The sequence below is a fragment of the Nymphalis io genome, chromosome 29 (genome assembly GCF_905147045.1).
Source record: "Nymphalis io chromosome 29, ilAglIoxx1.1, whole genome shotgun sequence".
Lineage (NCBI taxonomy): Eukaryota > Metazoa > Arthropoda > Insecta > Lepidoptera > Nymphalidae > Nymphalis > Nymphalis io.
Genome location: NC_065916.1, coordinates 8,098,360 through 8,109,359, shown reverse-complemented (window position 1 = coordinate 8,109,359; position 11,000 = coordinate 8,098,360). Strand labels below are relative to the sequence as shown.

Sequence of the window (11,000 nt, the reverse complement as noted above, 5' to 3'; positions counted from 1 at the left end):
CGTTACGCATATACTACGAGCAGCCCGTGGCAATGCCGGACAGGTGGCCTATTGACCGTACATCGAAAATCTTCTTCCCTTCCGGGGAGAGATCCAGCACTGCGAGCACCATGTCTTTTTGATTGGGCCTGGTACATCCTATGTCGCCAGTGTCGGCCATACTTGTGTTGCTGCTGTCGAACTTGTGAACTATGTTATTTAATTAATGAAAATTAGGTCTTAATACTGTAATTATGTGTTTTATTGCAGAATATAAGTTTTATTTTACGATTTTCGGTCGATTTATTTCTTGCTATATATTATTTGTGAAGTACACGATTAAGTTGATTTTAGTTAAGAATTTCGACTATGGGCTTGACTATGGTCCTGAATATGGGTATATGGTCCATATTCATGTGGTATTTTAGATGGTTGGTTATGTAGTTCTAAAGGTACCTACTTATATTTTTTTCAGAATGGCGCAAACACAATCAAAAGAATCAAGGAAAACTTGGGACCCAAGCAAAAGAAAAGAAGTATAGGAAATGAGAAAGCCAAGACCAGGGACGAAAGTGAAGGTCAAGAAGATATCCAATTTGATTCAGATAGTAAACCAGATGCCCCTATAGGAAGAGAGGCTCCTGACACTGCCGATGCAGCGTGTATGTTATGTCAGGCACTTTTTTCCGAAAACGAAGCCGGAGAATTGTGGGTCAGATGTTTAATGTGCTAGCTCTGAGCACATAATGACTGTGCTGGGCCAGAGTTTGATACTTGAATATGTGATTTTTGTTAGTAAATTATGTGATTTCTTCCATCTTCCTAAGTAATTTGATCTCTTATAAGATAAATATTTATAATTGTTATTTTCGTACAAGATATATTCATATTCGAGTATCTAGTTACCACGAAGAACATTTACAATAAAAACCTAAAACTGCATCGTTGCATTTTGTTGTTGGATTACTAGAAAACATAACTATATTTCTAGTCTAAAGGATGAATTTAGAACGTCAATTGTGCCACTACAAAATGAATTAAAATCTTTGAGAGATGAAGTCTGTAGTTTAAAAGAGTATATGGAATTTACTAACGCTAAATTTGATGACGATGAATCGATAAATGTGAGACAAATTTAAAACGACTCGCTAACCAAACCGCAGAGATTGGAAGTCTAAAGATTTCCTTAGATTATATTGTTACCGAAAATAACACCCGTGAGCAATGGGTGAGCAATCTAACATTGAAAATTATGGTGTTTCTGAAAAAAAAAAACGAAAAACTTTTTTAAATTTTGGAAGAAATATCTGATAAAACCGAGATTCAACTTATTTTTTTTTATTTGATATCAATAGACTTCATAACCAGGGTGGCTTCAAAAGATAAAGAAAATAAAAAGACTAAGCCTATTATTGTTAGATTCCTGTGCCGCTGGAAAAAAGATTATTTTCTTGTCCACGCTAAAAAGGCTTAAATGTCACCATATTGGATTTAACTTTAATTATAATCAGATATATTTAAACGACCATCTAACCAGTGCCAATAGAGAATTGTTAAGAAGTGTAAAAAAAACTGCCAAAGAAAAAAGCTTTCAATGTGTTTGGGTAAAAAATTGTTGCATAATGGCTCGTCGCAATGACTCTAGTCCTATCATACACATTATTAGGCCTAGTGGTTTAAAAAAAAATACGCAGGTACTATTGTATTTCTTGTTTACATTTTTGTTCGAATTTTATGTACGGCAGGAATAGTTATTTGTTTAATCTTATATTTATTGTGTGAATGGTTTGTGGACATAGATGGTTCATCATTTTATTATTTTCTTACTCTTTTTTATAATCTATTACTGGCTATCTGTACTATATTATTATCTGGGAACTTGAATCGAATATTAAATTTTTATTTGCCTTCGTCATCTCTCTTCTTATCTCTTTATGTGTTCGATGATTATTATTATATTATATCTCTTAATAGTTTATCAACATTATGTAAAATACGATATGCTTACTGTAGTTATGACTAAAGTTGCTATTTTCTATCAAAATGTGCGTGGATTACGAACTAAAACAAAAACATTTTACCGAAAATTAATTCAGACTAGTCACTCTTGCGATATTATTTGCCTCAGTGAAACTTGACTGCATAAAGGTATTTTTAATGCGGAATTGTTTGATTTGAGTTATAACGTGTACAGAACTGATCGGGACTATAACTCGCGTGGAGATAAAATGAGAGGTGGCGTCTTAGTTGCATTGAAATCTAATCTCTCAGTCAAATTCCATTCCAACATCCTCTCAGTGAACATGGCTGCCGATATAATTAAAGTCTCCATTGTCCTTTCGCCAGCTCCTTTATCTAAATTGTTACATATTTATTGTTGTTATTTCCCTCACGGCAAATATCAATGTGAAGCGCTCTATGATTTCATTGAATTAATTTCCAATGAGATTCTTAGCCAACCTAATGCCCATGTTTTGATAAAGGGTGATTTTAATATCTCCTCTGCCTTGTGGGAATAATTAGGTAACTCTATGAATATTAGCAACTTTTTCGAAGATAATGATTGGATTAGTACATTATATAATTTTTAAAATTTTACAAATCTTAGGTAATTTAACTCCATTCCTAATTTGAGCCTAATTTAATGCTCCTCGTACAATTCGCTTATTTCACTTAGCGGATTATAAGACAATTGATAATGCTTTGGTTGCTGTTGACTGGTTAGATTTACTAAATGACTGCGATATCACTAAAGCTGTACATGTTTTTTACGAAACCGTTAATTTGATTATCTCTGATTTGGTTCCTGTTAAAATAGTCAAATATGACATCAACATCCTTTTTGGTACTCTAAAGCCTTAATTAAAATTATTGCTGAAAAACTTAAAATCCATAAAAAATGGAAGATTTACAATATATTGTCATATTACGAAACATTGAGTTTGTTAAGGGAGCGTCAAAAACGGGCCCAAGTCGAATGTTATGATAAATATATATCTGACTGTGAATTGAAAATTAAACGCAATAGCAAATTTTTCTGGGCTTTTGTCAAACCAAAGAAAACTATTAACAATATACCTAATACTATGAAATTTAAAAATCAAACCGTGAGTGATGGGAAAGAGATTTGCAACCTCTTTAATGATTATTTTAAGTTTGTTTTTGAACTATCGAATTGATATGGCGCATGTACTAATACAACATCTTATAATCATATCAGCATAGGGTCTGCTTATATCTCATATAGTTCGTGTCTTCGAAGAGACCGATGAGGTAAGCTTCGCTAGCTTCTTGCAGCGCCATAACTGCCGAACTCTGGAGTCGGAGATCGGTTTTGAAGTCTTGAGCGATCTCACGGACCAGACGCTGGAATGGCAGCTTGCGAATCAGAAGCTCCGTGCTCTTCTGGAATGGCCGATTTCACGATGAACTACGGTACCTGGTCTATAACGATGAAGTTTCTTGACTCCTCCCGTGGCGGGAGCACGCTTGCGAGCGAGCTTGATGGCGAGCTGCTTGTGCGGCGTCTTACCACCGGTAGATTTTCGGGCTGTCTGCTTAGAACGAGCCATCCTCGAGCCAGCGACGGTGAATAAATACGAAACGAGAGAGAGCAAAATTAAAACAAAAAAATGTACGCACGTCCGGCGAGGGGATGTAAAGGATAGAATAAAAATTTTAGCGTCCGGGCGTCTCCTTTTACACCAGTAACTACTCGCTTCAATACGGGGCGGTGGACCGCCGCCGCGATGACGTATAGCTATCTCCCTCTCTTTCTCTAAGCTATTTTATCCCTCTCGCACGTTCACTCTAACCGACCGATGATTATTATTATTATTTATAATAAAATAAAACAACAACAAAAACGATATCATTCTTAAGATATATTACAAGTTTTTCTGTATCAATAGGTATATTTTTAATAAGAAGGTAATATGATTACGTGATAAGTAGTAGATCTACTAATATAATAAATAGAATTAAATTGTAATGTGAATCGTGTGCGTAATACGATTGAATATATTTTTTTAAATAATTTGAACACATTTCGACACCTAGGCGCGGGGGCGGCAGCTGATTTGGGAGCAGTCTCCTTTGACGCTCTGGATTTCGCAGCAGGAGTGGCTGACTTGTTTGCCTTGCTCTTCTTCTTGCTGCGCCGCTTCTTCTTCCCTGTGCTCGAACATCGAGCGGGGGACGCGTTTGCTGGTGCCATTAGCGAACTGTTCTCCGCTGCTGAAAATGTAGCTGAAAACGTAGCCGGAGCGGTGGTGGCTGTTGCAGTAGTTGGTTCTGCAACCGGGGCTGGCGCCTTTGTGCGTAAAGCATTGGCGAAGTCTTTCTTCGGCGGCGGCTCGGTCTCCGCGGTCCTAGGCTCCTTGCACTTACTTTTCAGTGCAGTGGCGTCTTTTTCCTAAGACGTCGAGTAGCCTCAGTGTGTTTGGCGGGATGTCTTCAACTTCTATCCTGTGTTCAGTAGAGGGGGGGGGGGAGTTTAGATTATAGTTAGTATTTGGGGTACCTAACTGTTGGAGCATTTCCATTCTGGCTGGCTGGTCTGCAGTCGATACAGCTCCTGTTTCTATTTGCTGCTTAATATAAGCAGCAAAAGACAGGGGCGCGGACGGCTCGGTAGGTCCACTCGCAGCGATGGTGACTAGTGAGGCCCGGTGGTGGACCGCACTGAACGGCAGTGGCACCGCGAGCGGTCTCGCTTCTCGCCGGACTTGGACCGCGACTGGGTCCTCTCCTTCCGGTGATGGCAAATTTGGAGCAGGCGAGATATTCCGCCATGTTGGAACACGGTTGTAAAACAGCCTGCCGAAGCACAGTGGTTTTATGGGAAAGTCTCGAGTCTGAGTAGTGGCGTGCACTGCTCAACTGCTAAACCAAAACTGTCGGCTACTAAGCAGCTGATTTTTCTTTTAAGTATACCCCGCATTCGGCCAGCGTAGCGCTCTCTCATACGGTGCGCCGTATAAACGCAGAACGTTATCGAACAATCGGAAACGAGCCCAGTGTGCTCAGGGGTTATTCGGTTCTTATACTAAACGAAATACCCCTACCTCGACACCCTCTATCGTCCGTCATTCCGATCTTGAAACGAATCACTTATTTTTATTATATTTTACTTATTGATATAATAATAATTTAAATAATTATATAGTTCGATTATTATTTTTTTCTACTAATTAGGAAGACTGCGTTCGTGTGTGAATCGAATCGATATTATATATTATTATTTTGTTAAAATATTTAATATCTATATATGTACATATTATTTTTTTCGTCAGTTTATGCCTTCTTCTCGGTTTTCTTGGGCAGCAGAACGGCTTGGATGTTAGAGAGGACGCCGTCTTGTGCGATCGTCACGCCCGAAAGTAACTTGTTCAGCTCCACGTCGTTACGGATCGCTAACTGAAGATGTCTCGGTATAATCCTAGTCTTTTTGTTGTCGCGGGCAGCGTTGCAGGTCAACTCGAGAACTTCAGCGGCGAGGTATTCCATGACGGCCGCCAGGTATACGGGTGCACCGACACCGACGCGCTCCGCGTAGTTACCCTTCCTCAGCAGTCTGTGTATACGTTCGACTGGAAACTGAATGTCGTGGTGCCCGTGCATACCATAGAAACGAGCAGTAAAGGACCAATATCACCATCCTGTCTTAAGGGGGTGAAGCCCCCCTCCCCCCTTAGACCAACGCAAGAGCGGCCGAGGTAGGTCGGGCATTCCACGGTCAGTTGTTCGGAGAGACATCTTCGACAACTCGACCGTGCCCGTCACCCTCATCCCTGCCGCCACCCCGCGTCCCGCTATCCGCATCGTGCATGCGGAAACCGGGAGAGAAGAGGAGCACCGTGCTGCTGAAGTTGACTTCGCCGCCGTTGTAGCTGAGTCTACAACAGGCGCAGAAGGTGCTAAGCGCCCGAGGGCACAATCTTCCCCGGAGTCGATGGAAGTCTCCCCCCCGCTACCTTCACCACCGCCGTATGGGTCGCCGCAGGAATCGGCGACATCGTCGCGCGCGGCATCGCCCGTGTCGGGCGATGCAAGCACCGATGGACCGGGGACGCAGCTACCACCACCGCGATCCCCCTCCCCGCTGGAGGGGGGGGTCGCAAGACACTTGGCCGTGCGACTCGACGAGTTACGCGGCCCTACCATCAACGGAGAAGACAACCTTTCAACCGATATCGCCACAACCGGGGCCGTCAGGGGTCCCCTATGCGGCGACCGCCGCCGCTCCAGCGTCGCCCAGGAGCCGGGCCTCCGCACCGGTACCAGCACCGAGAACTGCACCTCGTTCGAGCTACCCGCCGATTACGGCGGAATGTCTGAACTGGACGAGGCATTTCGAGATCTTAAAGGGTAAGCTTGGACACGCCCCGAAGGGTAAGCTTGGACACGCCCCGAACGCACGCCCTAGGAAAGGGACTGCGCTTCCTGCCCGGATCTGCGGAGGAGTTCTGAGTGATACAGCGCCACTTGACGGAGGCTATGAGTCAGGATAAATCAATATCCTGGTTCTGCTACAGTCCAGCCGCGGAACTACCGACCAAGGTGGCCATTAGGGGGCTGCCCTTAGACACACCCCCGGAAGAGGTGATCACCGTCCTGTGCAGTCTAGGGTTCCCTGCACAAAGCGCGAAGGCGATCCCAGGCGGAAGAAGTCGGCACGGGTGCACCTATTTTGTCCAGTAGGCGCACCTAAAGGAGCAGGAACTCAACAATTTATACAAAGTAACCGAGCTTCTGTGCATGCCCGGCTTGCTGGTGGAGGCCTGGAGGGAAGCGAAGAGCCCACCTCAATGCCACCGTTGCCAGGCATTTGGCCATTCCTCGGCCAATTGTCTTAGGCAACAGAGGTGTGTTCGCTGCGCCGGCGAACACCTAGCCAGGGATTGCCCAAGGCCCATCACAAACCCACCAACGTGCGATAATTGCGCCAAGTTGGCCGTCACGCCTCCTGAAGAGGTGATTGCCCCGCTGCAGGGTATAGGTTCCCTGCTGAAAGAGCCAAGGCAATACCGAACTATAAAGCAGACACACTTTAGTGCAGCTGTGCACTTACTTTAGTTCAACCGTCGTCGCGTTTGGACTCTACTACCACTTACCATCAGGTGACTCCACCTGTCATTTGCCATCCCGGACATATAAAAAAAAAAAAAAGCTGGCGCAGCTGCGTGAGAAGGAGCTCATTGAACTGTACAAAATTACAGAACTCCTAAGCATGCCAGGCCTGATAATAGAAGCCTGGAGAGGTGGCAAAAACCCACCACAATGCCACCACCGCCAGGCATTCGGTCACGCTTCAGCGAACTGCCATAGACAGCAAAAGTTTGTTCGCTGCGCCGGCGAACATCTGGCCAGAGACTGCCCTCGCCCTATAGAGCAACCATGCAAGTCTGCGTACGAAGCACGAGAAAACGAACTCTGTTAAGCCAGTAATATTGAAATATAAACTATTACGATAGATAAATAATAATGTTTCGAAAGGGAGAGTTACGCAAATCTTGTCCAAGAAGATAAATCCTTAGAATTGTGCCCGAATTTGAAGGTAACCCTAATGTTCTTACGAGATTTGTTAATATTTGTGACCAAATAGTAAAAGATTATTTAAATAGTGCGCCCGGTACTGAATTAACAAACTTATTTTTATTAAACGGGATACTAAATAAAATCACGGGAACTGCCGCTGCTACTATTAATTCTAATGGGGTACCGGACAGTTGGCTCGATAGAAGGACTTCTGTAATAAATAATTTCTCTGACCAACGAGACGAAACAGCCTTATACGATAACCTTTCGCTAGCCATACAAGGAAATAGGACACTCCAAGAATTTTATAGCCATTGTCAGACACTTTTCAGTACGATAATGACATATGCTACGTTACATGAGAATATACAGACAACTATAGAACTATATAACTAACAAAAGAAAAAGCCCTTAAACATGCACAAAAAGAATTAAACGTTACATATTTACAGCAACGCACGGACGGACTAAAACAGCAATCAACGCCTAAAATTAATCCCTTACCATTCTCACATCTTCGATCACGGATCTCACGCTCACGGATTTCAACCTCCAATAATTAATTGGCCAGCCCCTGTAGCACAACGCCATATACAAACCCCACAGCATTTTAAATTAAATTTTAACCATAATCAACGCCTAGTAATCCATCTTATAATTTTAAGCCAGTACATATATGTGGAGTGCTAAGTTTTAACTTTAAACCCATGCCACATACCTTAATGACTGGACATGACTGGCGTAAATTGGGTCCATCCATCCCCTACGAATTATTTCAAAACACGTGAAACGAACATGAACTATTGTATGCCTTATGAGGACATGTACTGAATTACCCTGACTATTATTACGACCAAAACTATAACTATAACAGTGAATATGAAGACTATAACATTAATTACAGACCTGACTTTTACAGTAATAATTCTATTATATATAGGAGTAAAAATAGAATTAAACCTACAGACACAAAGGCAACTCCCATATACACAGATTAAGAATCCTTCACTAAAATTACTAATTGACACTGGTGCAAACCAATCTTTCATTAGCCATGATGCTGTTACGAAATATTTTTCTAATCATCTCCTCAATTACGACCCGTTTGAAGACATGAATATAAACACGACAATTAGAAATGAATATTCTATAACTCTACCCTGTTTTGAAGAATTTATGGACCCAGAGAACACAAAATTATTTATCTATAAATTATTATTCTATTTCGACAGATTAATAGGACTAGACTTATTAACAAAATGGGAAGCCAAAATTGATCTAAAAACGGTAACTTAATTACTCGTACACCGCTTCAAATCCGATCAGTATGTATAATTCATGTAATCTCAATCCGGTAGGTTATAATTTTAGGTCCTCGTAGAGATTAAAATATAATCTCTACGAGGACATAATGCCGGCTGGGACTTCAAAATTAATTCGTATTCCTATAAATTCGCAGGACGGAGAAGTTTTTATTAACGACCAATTAATTTGTAATTGCAATAACCTATGAATGTATTACTTCTGTAACTAATAACCGCAGCTACGTAGAAGTCGAGAACCCTAATGATATAATCTTATTGCTTGACCGACCAGCGAGCGCTGATTTATTTAATATAGATTACACGTGCACTCGATATAAAAAATGGTTTTTCAGAGGCTCCGAGAGTCCAATTTTAAGATCCAGTTGGACAAGTCTGAGTTCCTTAAACTCGAAACAGCTTACCTCGGACATATTAGTAGAAATGGTATAAAACCAAACCCAGATAAAATTTCAGCGATAAAAAAATATCCTTTTCCAAAGATAGCTAAAGAAATACAACAGTTTTTAGGACTCCTAGGTTATTATCGTAAATTTATCCCAGACTTTGCCCGTATCACCAAATGCCTCATGCCCGTTTCACAAAGTTTGAAGAAAGGTAAAAAGATTACACTTGAAAAAAAGCTTTTTGTTGTTGTTGTTTTTATTATAAATAATAATAATCATCATCGGTCGGTAAGAGTGAACGTGCGAGAGGGATAAAATAGCTTAGAGAAAGAGAGGGAGATAGCTATACGTCATCGCGGCGGCGGTCCACCGCCCCGTATTGAAGCGAGTTACTGGTGTAAAAGGAGACGCTCGGACGCTAAAATTTTTATTCTATCGTTTACATCCCCTCGCCGGACGTGCGTACATTTTTTTGTTTTAATTTTGCTCTCTCTCGTTTCGTATTTATTCACCGTCGCTGGCTCGAGGATGGCTCGTTCTAAGCAGACAGCCCGAAAATCTACCGGTGGTAAGACGCCGCACAAGCAGCTCGCCATCAAGCTCGCTCGCAAGCGTGCTCCCGCCACGGGAGGAGTCAAAAAACTTCATCGTTATAGACCCGGTACCGTAGTTCATCGTGAAATCCGTCGATATCAGAAGAGCACGGAGCTTCTGATTCGCACGCTGCCATTCCAGCGTCTGGTCCGTGAGATCGCTCAAGACTTCAAAACCGATCTCCGACTCCAGAGTTCGGCAGTTATGGCGCTGCAGGAAGCTAGCGAAGCTTACCTCATCGGTCTCTTCGAAGACACGAGCTATATGAGATATTAGCAGACCCTATGCTGATATGATTATAAGATGTTGTATTAGTACATGCGCCATATCAATTCGATGGTTCAAAAACAAACTTAAAATAATCATTAAAGAGGTTGCAAATCTCTTTCCCATCACTCACGGTTTGATTTTTAAATTTCATAGTATTGGGTATATTGTTAATGGTTTTCTTTTGTTTGACAAAAGCCCAGAAAAATTTGCTATTGCGTTTAATTTTCAATTCACAGTCAGATATATATTTATCATAACATTCGACTTGTGCCCGTTTTTGACGCTCCCTTAACAAACTCAATGTTTCGTAATATGACAATATATTGTAAATCTTCCATTTTTTATGGATTTTAAGTTTTTCAGCAATAATTTTAATTAAGGCTTTAGAGTACCAAAAAGGATGTTGATGTCATATTTGACTGTTTTAACAGGAACCAAATCAGAGATAATCGAATTAACGGTTTCGTAAAAAACATGTACAGCTTTAGTGATATCGCAGTCATTTAGTAAATCTAACCAGTCAACAGCAACCAAAGCATTATCAATTGTGTTATAATCCGCTAAGTGAAATAAGCGAATTGTACGAGGAGCATTAAATTAGGCTCAAATTAGGAATGGAGTTAAATTACCTAAGATTTGTAAAATTTTAAAAATTATATAATGTACTAATCCAATCATTATCTTCGAAAAAGTTGCTAATATTCATAGAGTTACCTAATTATTCCCACAAGGCAGAGGAGATATTAAAATCACCCTTTATCAAAACATGGACATTAGGTTGGCTAAGAATCTCATTGGAAATCAATTCAATGAAATCAAAGAGCGCTTCACATTGATATTTGCCGTGAGGGAAATAACAACAATAAATATGTAACAATTTAGATAAAGGAGCTGGCGAAAAGACAATGGA

The 11,000-nt window shown here is 41.2% G+C and overlaps 1 protein-coding gene across 1 annotated transcript; it reads left to right on the top strand.

Annotated features, from left to right (window-relative positions):
* The first annotated feature begins 9,754 nt into the window (after positions 1–9,754).
* LOC126779425 (histone H3-like) lies at positions 9,755–10,096 on the top strand. The gene has a single exon (XM_050503340.1). It carries the CDS (start codon positions 9,755–9,757, stop codon positions 10,094–10,096), a length of 342 nt encoding a protein of 113 aa, XP_050359297.1.
* The last annotated feature ends 904 nt before the right edge of the window (positions 10,097–11,000 follow it).